Consider the following 17588-nt stretch of genomic DNA (forward strand, 5'->3'; position numbering starts at 1 on the left):
ATGGTTTCCCAAAAATAAATAGCCAAATACCTCAATGTTTCTTCTCTGTTTAAAGTAGTACCATTCAACGAGCTAAATAAGCTTATGAATTCCTTAAGTTCCTTCAGTAAATAGTTGATGGTAAAAAAGGACCATTATTGTTGGGTTAATGACCTTCAACATTTTGATGATAAAAGAAGTTTCAATTCCAGAAGATCTTGAGGCGGGCATGCCCACTAGATTGGGCAAGCCGGATGCAAATCTTAAGAAATGCTGGCCCTGGCATGGAGCATGAACGCGAGAGACAACCGGCAGGTCTTTCAAGCTAATTGGACATCATCTGGAATTGTCTCCTCACCATGATGGTCGGGTGGCGCAAGCTGATCCCTTCTAGATTCCGTACTATCCCACTTAAGAGCCTAGCGTACTTAGCGATGCTAGAAACCCGCCCTGAGCGGGAACGAATGTACCAAGTTCCCGCGTGCACTTCACTCACCTTGGGTGCCATTTTGTGTCGATGGAGGTTGGCAGGCGCTTACAGCACTGTCCTGGGAACCACCTAGCCTACTAAGCAGATACCTGAATGTCAGGCCTCCTGTAGCATTAAAGCCCTGAATGACATGTTCCTTATGACAGTGTCTTCCCATGATCCTTTGGAACACCCTTACTGTGAAGGAAATGTGCTTATGAGGTGTCAAGTGTACTATTGTTTTGGTGAAGACCTTTGCTTCTAAGACATTTTGCGGTGGTTAAGGGGGTGTGGTGGGCACTGGCGGCTGCTTCACAATGTTCCTGGGACTTCTGGTAATGACTGCTGCAGAAGAACTGTACCTGTGAGGGACTGTGGCACCTTCTTACTCATCCACACTGAACTATCTGATGGGGGTATTTCACCTCTTATTAGAGACTGGTTTGAATCTGCCTGTGATTAGCCAGATTCTGCTGTTTTCATACTAATTATTTCAAGGTTCAGTATTTTCTATTCTTGGATGATATAAAGGTCTTTGTTTTCCTATTAATTTATTAATAGATTCCATGGACGGTCTGATACATTTTATTGACTACTTTGCTATTCACTGGTTTCAGCTTCTGGCTAATGTTGTGTTAACAGAGTTATTAGAGTTGGAATTTTGTGTGGTATTAAGTGGCTGCCAGATAACTTTGGCCTTCAATAACTAGGTGCCTGATTTAGGATCTCGGAAGACAGGTTACTCCACCACAACGGTGACAGATATCCTGTCCGACGAAATATATATCCCATTATGTCGTATGGGATTCATATTTCGATGGACGGGTTATCCGTCTCTGTTGTGCCAGAGTAATCCATCCACCGAGATCTAAATCAAGCTCTATGACTTTACCCACTGATGAGTGGGAGTTGCCCCATTGATAACTGTTTTTTTTTACAAGCAATGACTGGGATTTTGTTAGCTGATGAGGTTACTTGAATCATCGATGAATGGTACATGGCCATTCGATGAGAGGGTTTGCCCAGCGCTAAGAGTTCGGCCATTGTTATCTGGTTCCTTGTCCGTAGATGACTTGGACTTTGTTCATCTGAGATGTTACTTGGACGATCGATGAATGGGACACGGCTCATCGATAAGACACTCGCTCTTCAATAAATGCAAATTTGCCCTTTGTTTACTGGGTCGTTGCCCACTCGTGATTGAGTCTTTGTCCATCAATGGTGTTACCTGGACCAGTGATGAATGGTACATGGCTCATCGATGACAGAGTTTACCCATCAACATCTGAGCGTTTGTCCGTTGTTAATTGGGGCTTTGCCAATCGATATATGGGACTCGGCTCGTCAATGACTGGGACTTGGCCCGTTAATGACTCGCACAGCCCTTTAAAGGCTAGTTAAAGGGAAGGTTGCAGGGGCTGATGGGTTGGTCTGCTCTGTAACCACCACAGTGAAAGGGCTGAGCATGGTGGCTGGCTGACACGGCAAGCTAGCAAAGCTGTCCAGGATGCAAACGCCCTGCGTGATAGAGAAGCAATGACCCTGCGGCGCAGGATAGGCATGCATGATACATGGGTGCTCTTCACATTCAATGCATATGAACAAAGTGATCGTAAAGCAGAACACATTATGGCTATGGCAGCAGGGTAGGAGGCTAGGAAAACTCTGGCTCACAGTAGTATCTTCTCCATCTATTCAGTCAGCGCGCAGGGTAGATGGCCCAGTCCTCTTTGTGTGCCATAATGTCCCTGACTGCTTTAGTCCCACAGGAAAAAGCTGCCCTCAGAAACAGGCTCCCTGTATATTTTCAATAAAATGTGACCCTCCAGCTCCCTGCGAGGCCGGCCCTACCATAGACTTGCTGTGGGCAAGCTTGTAAAATGCAGAGTCTTCCTTTGCCGAAGCAAAGCAGCAAATCTTTTCCCCTTGTCCGTGTTACAACTGCGCGTTGCTTTCTCAGTGCATAGCTCTTTGCACATGGATACACGCATACGTGTTCCTCTCAGTGTACAGTGATCTAGTGTCATCTCCATGCAGGCTGTGGTCTTGACGTTGGTTTTCCCCCATGTGGGTCTCCTTCCGTCTGTACCGCGGGCCGGAGACCGCCAAGGCAAGGGTGGTGCGGTCAAGCCTACAATGAGGAGATCTTCACAGTTTCCTGGACGTAGTGCGCCGTGAGGTTGGAGTTCCTGAGAATGCCCAGAATGTTGGGGGACGAGGGCTCGCTGTCGTCTGGGGTGTTGGCGGGTGGCGTGGGGATGCTGATGATGGCTGCGGTCAGGTCCGTGGAGTCACAGTTTAGCTTCATGTTGTCATGCGATTTGGAGTTCAAGCTCGAACGGCTGAAAGTTAGAGGGGAGAGGGAGACAAGAAAATACACTTTAATGGAAATGATCAAGAATTCATCTATAAAACTGTCATGGCGATGCGTGTGTGACACATCGGTACGAACTCACATCATTGACCCATGGACATAGAAAGAGGACAGGTTAAAATAGTTATTGCAATACCTGTAATGTCACAGAAGTGTAACTAGAGGGGGGAGTGAACTCACATCATTTACCCATGGACACAGAAAGAGGACAGGTTGAAATAGTTACTGCAATACCTGTAATGTCATAGAAGTACAACTAGAGGGGGCTGCGAACTCACACCATTTACCCACGGACACAGAAAGAGGACAAGTTAAAATAGTTATTGCAATACCTGTAATGTCATAGAAGTACAACTAGAGGGGGCTGGGAACTCACATCATTTACCCATGGACACAGAAAGAGGACAAGTTAAAATAGTTATTGCAATACCTGTAATGTCATAGAAGTACAACTAGAGGGGGGGGGGGGGTGAACTCACATCATTTACCCATGGACACAGAAAGAGGACAAGTTGAAATAGTTAAAACAACACCTGTAATGTCATAGAAGTACAACTAGAGGGGGCTGCGAACTCACACCATTTACCCACGGACACAGAAAGAGGACAAGTTAAAATAGTTATTGCAATACCTGTAATGTCATAGAAGTACAACTAGAGGGGGCTGCGAACTCACACCATTTACCCACGGACACAGAAAGAGGACAAGTTAAAATAGTTATTGCAATACCTGTAATGTCATAGAAGTACAACTAGAGGGGGGGGGTGAACTCACATCATTTACCCATGGACACAGAAAGAGGACAAGTTGAAATAGTTAAAACAACACCTGTAATGTCATAGAAGTACAACTAGAGGGGGGGGGGGGAACTCACATCATTTACCCATGGACACAGAAAGAGGACAAGTTAAAATAGTTACTGCAATACCTGTAATGTCATAGAAGTACAACTAGAGGGGGGGGGGAACTCACATCATTTACCCATGGACACAGAAAGAGGACAAGTTAAAATAGTTACTGCAATACCTGTAATGTCATAGAAGTGCAACTAGAGGGGGCTGCGAACTCACACCATTTACCCACGGACACAGAAAGAGGACAAGTTAAAATAGTTATTGCAATACCTGTAATGTCATAGAAGTACAACTAGAGGGGGGTGTGAACTCACATCATTTACCCATGGACACAGAAAGAGGACAAGTTGTAATAGTTATTGCAATACCTGTAATGTCATAGTAGTACAACTAGAGGGGGCTGTGAACTCACATCATTTACCCATGGACACAGAAAGAGGACAAGTTATAATAGTTACTGCAATACCTGTAATGTCATAGAAGTGTAACTAGAGGGGGCTGTGAACTCACATCTTTTACCCATGGACACAGAAAGAGGACAAGTTTTAATAGTTATTGCAATACCTGTAATGTCATAGTAGTAATACTAGAGGGGGCATATGCGACCACTACGTTTCTCCTTACAACCCCACGGCTGTTCGGCAGTCCCTTAAATGTAACCAGTCTCACGACTGCTTTTTCAGAGTTCAGCATGCATTCAGCTTTTACTAGTTTTAGGAAGTGGTTGTTGACCCTTGTCGCCACTCACTGTTTCCTGATATGCTGTCATTTCAAGTTCTTTTCAGTAAAGATTTTTCAAAACAAACCTACCATAGTTTGTCTTCAGGGTGAAAAGTAATTTGGTGTCATTTCCTGTTATGTCATCAGACTCAAATTGTGTGTCATGTAATATTAGCTAGTTTTATGCTTTGGGTGAAATTATACCACTTAGTAATAGAAAGGAATTACCTAAACATAAATCTGAAGATGTCTTGAAAATAGTCTAAATCCAAGATGGCTGCCACGTTGCACCTTTACTTTTGGTGTTTCTCGAGAAAGAGGAGAAAACTCTCCGTATTACATCTAAAAGAATCAAGGCTATTTGTAGTGTAGGTGAAAAACGATATAGACTCTTGGCCCATAGGAATGAATGGGACACTCATTCCTTAATTGCGATTCTCAATTTGCTAATCGCAATTAAGGAATTTTAGAGATTCGCAAAAAAATTGCAAATTATTACCTACATTCCGTTTTGCAATTCTCAAATAGCGATTCCTAAAAAATCGCTATTTGAGAATCGCAAAATGTATCTTACCTAAATATGCCTCATAATATGCATTTTATGTATGCATCCAGTGCAAACGATTTTGTCACCTTTTACCGCTGTTGGCGAAGAATCATTATCAATGAATAATCTTGTTGTTTATTCATTATTCATGGCTGAGCTCGTCGCTTAGCATATCCCAGCTGCTAGGATAGAAATCTGAAAACAGGTTTCACATCTAAAAACAGATCTAGTATTTGTTTTAAAGAATGACATGACATCATTTCCTGTGGGCACAAACAGTCACAGGCAGCACAGCTGTTTATTCCTGCTCTTAGAATGGAGTATTTTAAGTACCATCTCTGCTATGACAATGTTTATATTTCTTCCTAAGGCATTGCCTTTCAGAGTTTGATAAACACATCAAAGTAATGTTAAATAGAAATGAACATTTCCAAAGTATTAATAAAAGGCAATGTTTATGAGGGATACTGACCCTGAGACTGAGTCTGACTGCTTTATAGTGACCACAGAAGTGTTAATGACCTATTCACAGTCAGGTACCATCCCTGCGGATATATGACGGTACAACGCGTACCGTCACAACGCATACCTTTACAACGCGGCCGTGACAACGCAAGTCGTTACCACGACTTGCGTTGGGGGGGCGCGGATTTCGAATAGTTTAATTTACTATTCTAACACCAGTCCCCGTGGACCCTAGGGAAGGTGTTAGGATAGTAAATTAACTATTTTTAGACCTTGAGCGCCCTCCAGCGCAAGTCGTGGTAACGACTTGCGTTGTCACAGCCGCGGTGTAAAGGTACCGCGTTGTGAAAACATCGTTGTAAACGATGTTTACCATCCCTGCTGAAGGAGCTCTTACATCACTCTCTGTTGTCCATCCCATCTTAGGGTTCTGGTTCCGCGGGGTTTAAAAGGCTGCAGCTGTTTGACAGTGTGCGATAAACAACTTTAAAGAGTCAATATTATTATTCTGTGAACAGTCTTTCAATGTATCACAATTCACATACAAAAAAAATTAAAAAATCATATTTTTAATTGGGAGGTTGGAGCATTTACAATTTTTTTTATTTCTATATGACAAAGCGTTATTCTAGACTCTAGCATGTCATCTTGTGTTTTTTGCTCCTAATGCATGCTTCCTTTTTATCACTGCGTACTAGGCTACCGATTGCCCATACTAGATTCTGTATGCTGTGCTTGTGCTACTCATAAACACAAAAGGGCAGCTAGGATAACTTGCCGGAAAGGACAGTAATGGGGGAAATCCCAAAGATTTTGGAGTAGATGTCTTACACACTTAATAGTGGCTTGCTTCATCATCGGCGCCTAGCCAAACCCTGGTATGATGGTAGGGTAAATCCAGGAAATGTTCCTTTAATTAGTAAGTACCCTAGACATAACTAAAAGCAGAGTTCAGGTCTTAATATTGGGTTCCAATGTTTCAAAAACCCCTAATAAAGGCAACATGTTTCGGCTCACCTTAAAATCCCACGTGGGTCTAAGGCCACCATCAGGGCTGGAAGTGTCCCTACTAATCTAAGTGGTCATGCCATTCAAACAATGAGGCCTATGGCTCTCACCTTAAATCAAGGAAATGTTTCTTCAAAATCCCTATATTTGGGTGCTTCAAGGGTCATGCGCATCTGATGGGAGGCACCCTCTGTAGTCACACATTCATCAAGGCAGGGTCCCAGTAGATTGACCTTGAATTGTCCAGGAACACACCGCCGCCGCTAATGGGTTAAAGCTAAGGATGCCGACTTTGGGTCTGATTTCGAGTTTGGCAGACAGGGTTCTCTGTCCCGTAAACTCTTGTTCCGTTCGCCTCATTTAGGGACATGTGGACCCTAAGCTTTGCGTTAACAGAGCTGTTAACTCTGTTGATGGGACGTTTCCTCAATCGACCCGACAGAGGAGGGGCCGTGGGAGGAAGGGCATTACATGGGGGAACATCGTTTACAACGCAGTGTTTACACCGCAGTACCTTTACAACTGTGCCATTCTAACACAAGTCGTTACTACGACTTGCGCTGGATGGCACTGTTGTATAAGGAATATTGTAATTTCATATTCCAACACCTTCCCTACTGTTACGTGGGTTGGTGTTAGAATATAAAATTATAATAATCCACAATCCACGCACACCAACGCAAGTCGTTGTAACAGCTGCATTGTAAAGGTAGCGTTGTAAAGTACCGCGATCTAAAAGATCGCGTTGTACTAACGTACATCCCATTACATGGCCTGCCCTATTTAAGGTGGACGGTGTAGTGTCCTTTTCTTTCTGTCTGTCACTGCCAGGTAAACCTGATGGTGAGGGGCAGAAAAGAACACATAATGACCCCAACACCCTGGTAAAAAACACAAAGGGTGATGGGCGTCATTCGTTTTTTGCTTTTCATAAACAAATTCCCAATTTGGAAGTTTGCTTCCAAAAAACAAAGTTTAAAAGTTTGGAGCATGGTAGTTAAAGCTGACAGAGGCTGTCCACTATATATTTTGCCCCTAGAAGGCGACCGCCGTGTATGTGGCATGTTTCAAACTACAGAGATGGGTTGGCAGTCATCTCTAAATTTGATGAACGGAATGCCGTCAGGATGGCAGAGGTAAGGTCCTCCACCCTCCCAATGGACACTACTCCGTTTGTCAAATTCTAATTCAGACCCTTCATTTTTTAGCCAGCAAAGTCAAATTCCTTCATATTTACAAAGCTCTTTAAAATATTCATTTTCACATTTTGAACTTTTATGCATTTACACTTTGTTAATCTCCAAAAACCATTTCATTTTCACCAACCCCCTTAAAAAGTATTAGAGACCTCAGGCATCCATGGACCTCAGGTTAGGAACTGCTGATATTGCCAATGTCATCCTGTGAGACCTACACACCTTCCATCCTTCTTTCTAGCCATCAATCAGTCCGTTGATACATGCTTTCATCCATCCTTTCAACATTCCATCTGTCCTTTTACTCATCCATTATTTCACGAATCCATCATTTCCCCATTCTTTTATCCATCAATTCACCCACTTATATATCACTCTTTCCATCCATCTTTCAGCATTCCATCTATTTACGATCTATCCATCCATCCTTTCATCCTGCTTTTCGACATTCCAACTATTTATTCTTCTTCCTCCAGTCCATCCATTCCTTGACCCTTCCATCCACCGAGCCGTTCTCCCTTGTACCCATTCTTCTATCATCTGCCCTTCCTTCCTACCATATTTTCGTCCTTCCTTCTTTTCATGTCTTCCTTTCACTCTTTCTTATTGCCTGCTCTCTTTCTCTCGTTCTTTCTGCAACTGAGCGGCAGAACAGGCCCAGAAGCAAGTAAACATGTGTTCAGGACCAGGCTCACAGCCCGTCAGAGCCATGTCACCCCCACTCCCCCCACCTGCACCCCACTTTATCTGCACCAGTGTCGACCCCACTGCCTCATCGCCATCAATGTTATCATGACTAATACTCTTTTTGAACGGAGTTCCCTCGTCGGCCTCTGGGTGGCAGTGACGCACCGCGGTTCAGTGAAGCACAGCTTTCTGCATGTGTCTGAGACCTGGGCCATTTCCTGCCAGGCACAGCCGGCCTCACCCTCATACACCGTGTCCTAAACCCCCAGATGCATACATGCCAACATTTCAGAAGAGCAAAGAGGGAGATTTTTTTTTTAAATCGGGAGAATGGGGCCTTGAATCGGGTTACTGTCATGTATGGGCTTTGGAAGTGTGCTGCTGCAGGATTGGACATTTGAGACACAAATGTACGTTTTTTTTCTTACCTTTCAGAAGCATGGAGCGCAATGGCAGGCAGAGAGGGTGATGCAAGTGTTGTGCACTGGCCAGGCAGGTTGCTGGCAGTGCGTGCACCCCCCTGTGTGACACCCCAGCCGAAAACAGCTTCCTGTGCACACACACGCCCCCCCCCTACTTCACAGGTCTTTAAAAGACCATTCCCTTGTTAATGACCCTTTGTTGTTTTTTCACCCCATCGAGAGCCCCTGCAAGGCCACTCTGACTATTGCTGGAAAAATTAGCACTTTACACAATACTAAGCCCTGTCAACAAACCCTGAGGAATCGGGTATTTGCTTGCAGGAATCGGGACGCGGGAGACTAGCCTTGAAATCGGTAGACTCACGCCTGAATAGGGAGGGTTGGCATGTCTGCAGATGTAACACTGCAGCCGTGGATCAAGGGCTGAGGGAAAGAGGCTCCTGTGCCCTGCCTAGCCAGATCCAAATTTATTTATTTTTGCAATTTTATATAGCGCCAGCGGCGTAGCAAGGTCAGGTGGTACCCAGTGCGGAACATTTCTTGTCACCCCCGGCTTGACAAAATGGCAAATATATGTGTTCAACCCCTTGCATGCTGCACGCATTTTTGCGCTGTGCAGGCGATTTAAATAGTGGGCAGAATTTGGACACCCCCCCGGCCATCCTCCGCACCCGCCCACCGTGACGTATGACGGCCGGGGGCCGTGCGAAGCATGCAAGGGGATAAAACACATATTTTTGCCATTTTGTCACCCTCCAGTGATGACACTTGTCACCCCAGTCTTGACAAAATCCTAAAAATATGTGTTTAAAACCCATATTTTTGCCATTTTTTTGTTGTCACCCCACTCATTCATGAAACCCAGGGTGGCCCGCACCCACCGCACCCCCCCTTCCTACGCCACTGAATAGTGCGGACATGGCTTGAAGGCATCAGAGCGCTTTACAGCAGTAGCATGATACAAGGGTACAGCAAGTTACAGTTCCAATAATTACGTTCAGACATATTACATCACTATCTGTGACCAGTACAAATGTAGCCGTTGGACAAGAGACGTACACAGTTCAAGCATTGATTAAGATGATGAGGGGACACAAAAGGGTACCCCTTGGCCCCTGTATTTAGGGTTTTGTTCTCCCAAAGCGTGAAGCGGTTGATGCAGGCAGGCAGGGCCTGATTTTTCTATTGTGTGAAGTCACACAGATTTGGGAAGCACTATATTTCCATTAGTGTGGCCTCATGGCGCTGTCAGATTCGGGTACCGTTTCGTGTCTGGGTGGGTCGCACAGGTCTGTGGCAGACGCCAAACTGTCTCTGATTCTGAGCTTTCAGTAGGGGTGTTCTGCTATTTATATGTTTATTGGTATGTGTTTAGTTTGTGTAGTTGGAGGTCTTGATCAATTCATTATGTGTCGCGGTAATTGAGAGTATGACTTGTAATAGTTATAGACAACATTTTGCCTTTAAACTACACCAGCTGTATGGTGTTTGTTGTGTTATATGTTGTCTAAGATGAGTGAAGTCCTGTCATCCCGGGCTCAAAAATTCCACGGACTCGACAATTCTCGCTCTGGTGCCTACTCAACTCACGGGGGTCACACTCTGCGACTCTGGGCAATAGCTTGCTTAATCTCCACTACGGCCCCTCGCGGCGGGATGCCTGGCTTTCACCTTGTGGACACCCTGCCGGGGTTTCTCACAGGGGAATACCAGGACGGGTTTCCTAAGCAAGCGCCGGGACGCTTACGGGCAGCCGTGCGCTCTACAAATCCAGCACATTTACATTTACATCTGCAGGGGACTGTGACTTTTTTATTAGCATGGCTGGTACCGCCTGGATACCCTCACAGGTAGCAAGAAGCCCTCCACAAATCTACTGATTGGTTATTTGATTGTACTGTACACTGTGACACATTATATTCATTTGCATAGCAGAGGTTATATATGTGTAGGGTTCCTAAGACCTATTGTTACCTTACAGTGGGTCTCTCGACTCGAGCCTGACAATTGTTTACCATTGCCTGACTTTGTCACTCTTATTTCCTTGCTTTTCATTTGTTGAATTCTGTGGGCTTTCCTTCCTCCTCTTCTGTTTGCCCTCCCCTGGAGCATGGCCACAGTACTTGTGTACTTCCGCTGCTTGCTTTTCCAGCACTTCTTTTTTCTTTTAAGTTCAGCACTTTATGAGAGAGCATGTGTTATCCTTCTACCTCCCTATTATACTGATCTTTCCTGACCACATTTCGCGTTCTTCCCTGGCGCCTCTGTTCTTCTCATCACCCCTCCATGTTGTGATTGCGCCTGCATGCTTCTAGCCGGATGTATGATGTTACAACGCATACCTTTACAACGCATTTTTTACAACGCAACATCCATTACAACGCATTCCATTACAACGCATGCCATTACAACGATTTTTTAAAAACTACCTTTACAACGCATTCCATTACAATGCATACTACCTTTACAACGCATACCATTACAATGCATAACACTACATTGCATGTATGGTAAGTATTGGATAGTGTAGGGGTAAAAATTACTATTCTAACTCCAGGGGGGTGCAACAGTAGGGTAAGTGTTGGATAGTGTAGGGGTAAAAATTACTATTCTAACTCCAGGGGGTGCAACAGTAGGGTAAGTGTTGGATAGTGTAGGGGTAAAAATTACTATTCTAACTCCAGGGGGTGGAACTGTAGGGCAAGTGTTGGACAGTGTAAGGGTACTATGCGTTGTAATGGTATGCGTTGTAATGGTATGTGTTGTAATGGTATGCATTGTAATGACATGCGTTGTAGTGGTATGTGTTGTAGTGTCATGCATTGTAATGGCATGCGATGTAATGGATGTTGCGTTGTAAAAGTCTCGTTGTAATGGTAGTGCGTTGTAAAAGTTGTGTTGTAAAGGTTGTTCACCCTTCTAGCACTATGTTGCTTTCCCGCTGTGCACTTCCTATTTCCCACTCCACATTGGTCTCTCTTGCCCATTGCTTCTCCCCACCACCTCAATCCTCTCTGCTCCTGCGCCATCTTCCTTCCTGTTGCTTCCCCCACCCACACCCCATGTGCTTCTTCCTGCCACCCACACACTCCGTTTTTCCTTCACTTGAATCCCTGTAATGCTTCCCCCTCTTGCGCCCTTTTTGATGCATCCCTTGTCCATGCCCTCTGTGTCGTGCTTCAAAAAACCCCACAAGTTTGCACTATTTTTCAATTTGCTGATCTCTCTCGGCAAATTGAAAGCCACTGTGTCACTTTGTAGGCATGTGCATGCTTGTCAGCATGGCTACAAAATGACTTTGCCGCAGCATCACTGCACCTTTATATTTTTTAGTTATGCTGAACAGCATTAGGGAAGCTGTGCAGCATGGCTAAAAAACATTTGCAGTCAATAGGCCCAACAGGCGAGACCTATTGGCTTTGCCCATGCTTGTTTAAAATTCTGAATAAACTTTAATTAAAGGAAAAAAATTAGAAAATAGAGCTTCTGATATTTTCACATCTATGAACTTGAAAAAGTTGTTTATAGGTGATTTGCGCCCATTTTATTTGATACTTCGTAGATGAGATTTATTCGCCTTAGCGAAGTCCAGCTTTCATGCCCACGATCCTGTTGTAAATATAAACCATCCCCTTTTACGGTATTTGATGAGTGACTGCAAAAAGAGCCTTAAACGGGGAACAGCCTTTACAACGCGGGCATTACCACGCGCTGCCATTACTACGCTGCTTTTACAACGCAAGTCGTTTCAACGACTTGCGCTGGAGGGCGCTGTTGGACGAGGAATAGTTTAATTTTCTATTCCAACACCTTCCCTACTGTAACGTGGGCTGGAGTTGGAATAGAAAACTAAATTATTCCACTATCCAGCGCTTACAGCGCAAGTCGTTGTAACGACTTGCTTTGTAAAAACAGCATTGTAATGGCACGCGTGGTAATAGCTCGTGTTGTGCTGACATACAACCGCCTTAAACTAGCATTTAGTTCTTCCCACAGCACCAGTTCTGCTTTTCCGAAGTGACGCACTGGGGCCCCCTACCTCTATCTCTTCCCCTGCGATGAGAGCTTCTTCTCTTTAAAGTTGAGAATAGGTTGGGATCATTCTGTTCTCAATACCTCTACATATGTGCTTTACTTATCTGGGATTCCATTGTATTCTATCGTGGAAAACTTTATCAAAGCTATAAAAAATCCTCATTGGGTGGGAAACCTGAACATCTTTCAAGTACATAAAATAACAATCCATTTGTATTCCTTTTTGATTTTTATATGCAGATGTCTTCAAAAGAATATGGGCTCTGTGCCTTGAGGGCTGAAGCTCAGTGAGCTTCAAGGGTGCTCTGCTCGCCGCCGGCCATCTCAGTTCTAATCCACAGAGCAAGAATGTAAGACTGACACATCTCCAATAACTGCAAGGGAGGGCTGCGGGCTGTCAATAGAATGAAGAATTCTATGATGGACAACGAAGGTTAGAGGCAGGTGATGGTTGCTTCCTTATCATTATATCTGCATTATAATTAAGGCTCCCTGTTTTCCGTTTTTACAGATTTTTACAGATAAATACAGACAGAAAACATGTTTTTTGGCCGCATTTATTTTTAAAAGTGAATAAATACAGAAAACTGTGATTCTTTTGAATGACTCCCAGTGCTGTTTATCATGAATTGTAGCCCAATAGCTGAGAGGTTGGACAGCATGGGAAATGAAAAAACAGGATGAAATGTATTTAAATAATGGCATATGTCAACATACATTTGTGGTATACTGCTAGTATTTAGTGGGTATATTGATACGTAATATTTGGCAGCTTAAATAGCTAAATCATGACAGACATCAAAGTATGAGTGTGTGTATATCAGTTAAATAAATATGGAAATGTACAGTTTTGCAACTTCATTTATATACAAAACACAACATAAATATGAATAAATACTGATAAAACGACCCAAAAATAAATATGGATAAATACACACAAAAAAGTAAAAAAATTAAATCCCATAAAACCGGGAGCCCTAATTATAATACACTCTCTTTAAAATAAAAATGTGAGCAATTCATATCCATATAGAGGTCATTTGAAAAGGAGTCCCCCCCCCCACATGGAAAGAAATAGCGTTTTTGAGCAATGGCTGCTCTTATATCTGGGCCCAGGCTTGCGCCGATATCTGAACGGCTGAAGAAATTGCAATAGTGTCCTCACACTGCTAATACATCCTATATACCACGCTAGAAGGGATCCCAGGCCTGCCAGGTAACCTGCAGTAACGGACTGATTTAGAGTTTGGTGCACTCACTTTATCACAAACGTGATGGGTATGATGTGATAAGGTGGATGGGATATCCGTGATGTTTGCGATGGAGTAACCCGTCTGCCAAATTCTAAACTAGGCCCTCAGTGTTTTCATCACAAAGGTCCTCGGTTAGTGTTTTTGCGGTGGAGGGAATTTAATCTTATTTACAGTCCTCCACCATTGCAGAAAATGTCTGTCAAGCAAAGAGGCAGTGTCTGCTACAGGAGGAACCACTTCAAAAAGGACTGTGATTGAATTCCAGTTGATAATCCACCGATTGCCACTGGTGGATGGGGGAATTTATGCACCAAATGAGAGTAGAGGCAATCACACGCGAAGCAGAAGTAGATTCTCAGTGCCCCATTTTTCTGGTTTCCAGATCACGGTGGGGTGTTCCCAGCATGCTAGAGGTGCAGAACTTTGTGTGAACCCCTCCCCCCAGTTTCCATGGCAGTCTATCAGATCCACATGAGAGATGGACCACCAGGAGATCCGGCAAAGCATCGCCGCACTCTGGTGAGGCTGGCGGTGGAGCTGGGGGGTTCCACGAGCTGGACCTTCTCCCAGAACTGAAAGTGCCCTAGAGGCAAGGATGGCAAATCTTCCTGGTCTCTAAAGGACTAAGGGGCATATGTAGGTAATTTCCATTTTGCGATTCCCAAACAGCGATTTTTAAGGAATCGCTATTTGAGAATAGCAAAATGGAATGTAGGTAAAAATTCGCAATTTTTTTGCGAATCTCTAAAATTCCTTAATTGCGATTAGCAAATTGCGAATCGCAATTAAGGAATGAGTGTCGCATTCATTCCTATGGGCCAAAAAGCCCATAGGAATGAATGGGGATACATTCTCAAATTGCGATTTTCTGTGTGAAAATCGCAATTTGAGAATAGCAATTCCACGGGTGCCAGGGTGTCCAAAGGACTCCTGTTGCAACCCTGGAATGTGCCTGTAAGTACATGTGGCGCACATACATGTCCTAAGGGCAGGTCTGTGTGCCACATGGCACTTTGAATTTAAAAAAAAAATGCATTTTTAAAGGAAATCGCAAAATACCATCTACTTGAAGTAGGTGGTATTTTGCGATTCCTTATGCAAAAATCGCAATTTTTAAAGCACCCCTACATAGCATTTAAGGAATCGCAAAATTGCGATTCTTTAAATGCTATAAGCAAAATAAGGAATTGCAATTTTTGCGATTCCTTATTTTGCAAATTGGCACCTACATATCGAAACGCCGTTTGCGATTCGCAAACGGCTACCTACATATTCCCCTATCTTATCTCCCTTTTCAGACTCAGGCCTAAATGCTAGGTCTAGATGCATGAGTAACTGCTTGTTGGATTTTTACAGCTCATCCCTACACCTTTACTAGTCCTTACAAATTAGGTGGACCTCAGCCCTATTGTGTGTCATGTAGAGTGATGCCACTCGCCCTATAGAAGAGCCTGAAAAGGACAGGTCAGCCCCAGAGCTCCCCTGGTTTAATGCATCCAAAGGGAACTCTGTTCCTCTGTTGCTGGACCCCTGCTGAGCTGAAAGTGCTGACTCCCCATCTTCAGGTCCCCTCTGGCCTGGCAGTGAGGGGTGGAGAAGGTGATTCAATACTGATTACAAGGAGGAGCTGGATGGACCTCAGAGGCACTGGCAGGATGTGGTCCAGGGGCTGAGCACTGGTGGTGACCTCAAGACTACCTGAGGTGGGACTGACTGCGCGTGTCTGGGAGTAACAGCCGCGCTGGATTATTCGGTGGACAAGGGGTGCAATGCAAACATAAGCTCACTTTGCTTTAGGTTCTGCATTTAGATGAGATTTTCAAGTTACTCTAATGTACAAGTTTATATTTCATGCATTCCCTTGAAAAAAAATCATGCAGAATCTGTTAAAATGTCACTTTTTGAGAAATAATTCAACTATATCAACAGGATGATAGGGGATTTATACAAAGATTTCTAGATGCTGACAGATGGAGGTGTTTAAAGCTCCTCCCAGTGATATAGAAAAAGGTGAGGTTAATTTATTGAAAACAGTGATGTCCAAAGTTGGTCACTAAAGACCAGGCCTATGACATATCTTCAGGATATCCACAACACAGACATGCATCTGCGTTGAACCTAAATTACAATAACTTACATTGTGATTACCTAAATTACAATAACTTACATTGTGATTACAAAGCTCGGTTGTATGTCAATACAACGCGGGCTTTTACCCCGCATGCCATTACAACGCAGGGATTACAACGAAAGTCGTTACAACGACTTTCGCTGGAGGGCGCTGGATAGTGGAATAGTTTTATTTTCTATTCCAACTCCGGCCCACGTTGACAGTAGGGAAGGTGTTGGATAGAAAATTAAACTATTCCCTATTCAACAGCGCCCTTCAGCAAAAGTCGTTGTAACGACTTTCGTTGTAATCCCCGCGTTGTAATGGCAGTGCGGGATAATCCCCGCGTTGTTATGGCTGTTCCCCCAAAGCTCTGGGGCTCGTATGGAAGAATAAAGCATGGCTGGCCAGCTCAGCATAGGGGTGTGCCAGGCGAAATCTCTCAATGCAACCCAGACATATCTATGAGGGGGAGCAGTTGAATTACTAGCTCTGTGAGCCATTGCACTCGACTGGGAGATGCCCGTGCTCGTCTTCCGCAACCAGGCTCCGTTCATAGGGACAGATCTGGGGAAAAGGTTTGGTTCTGATGATGACTTTCAATCTCTCAGAACAGAACAAGTGTCCTTCAGCATGGAGAGTGAGGGGTTCGAACATGGCAGGACAAAGGCAAGGAGTCTCAGGATAATTATAGAAAACAGAGGTTATCTGTTTGTCATGAGTGGGAGAACCTTAGAAGGGTGCAATTACTTGTAATACTCCTCTCTGGCTCCCGGCAACCAGTCATTAGAATCACTGTAGCAGTGCCACTATAATTAGGAAGTATACAACACTGATGTGGCATGGTGTGTAAAATAAAGATAGAGTGGGATGCGGCCTGAGTAATTCCCAATGGCTGGGACTAATTCAGTATTTTATCCATCACTTTTTTGTATACTTTAGAATGTCGCCCTAAGTGGGACGGGTATGCCCAGACATGGGTCCCATGCACACTGTGTCACTGGAACCAAGCTGTACCCAGCTGATAAGCACATGACGAGGGAGAAACCGGTCCTGCGTTGCTTGTGTTCCGGTTCAGGGAGGACCTGGCTTGGCAGTTCGAGCAGGACTGTACTGATTGAAGCATGGGCAAGACTGATATACATATAGCTGGGTCCAAACTGAGGTGGCCTGGTGTGCAAAATAACAATGGGGTGGGATGCGGCCCGAGGAATTACCAGTGGCCCGGATTATTTCAAGAATTCCATCCATTACTTTTTTGTATACTTAAAATAGTAAGCGTGTCCCTTGGAACTCATGACATTTCAATGCCGCTCATTCGAATAGTTTGGACGGAATGGAGGTAGCCAATGACAACGATTCCTCAAATACATCTTTGCCAGCCATCATAAGAATATTGCCGGTTATAAACCAACCCTTTTCCTTTATCGGTCATGTTTGAGCAGATAACTTTGATCCGGAAAGCATCA

At 44.1% G+C, this 17588-nt stretch overlaps 1 protein-coding gene across 2 annotated transcripts in view; it reads right to left on the reverse strand.

The window, feature by feature from the left end:
* Window positions 1-1723: 1723 nt before the first annotated feature.
* KCND1 (potassium voltage-gated channel subfamily D member 1) overlaps window positions 1724-17588 on the reverse strand; it is a 760024-nt gene continuing 744159 nt past the window's right edge. The window contains exon 6 of one of the 2 annotated variants that reach the window (XM_078664129.1): window positions 1724-2790. In XM_078664129.1, the coding sequence (XP_078520255.1) occupies window positions 2580-2790 (211 nt within the window). In that variant the 3' untranslated portion in view covers window positions 1724-2579. Of the gene's footprint in view, window positions 2828-17588 lie in introns of both variants that reach the window. The other variant, XM_078664128.1, reaches the window with a different exon arrangement.

Source organism: Lissotriton helveticus, chromosome 10 (genome assembly GCF_964261635.1).
Source record: "Lissotriton helveticus chromosome 10, aLisHel1.1, whole genome shotgun sequence".
Classification (NCBI taxonomy): domain Eukaryota; kingdom Metazoa; phylum Chordata; class Amphibia; order Caudata; family Salamandridae; genus Lissotriton; species Lissotriton helveticus.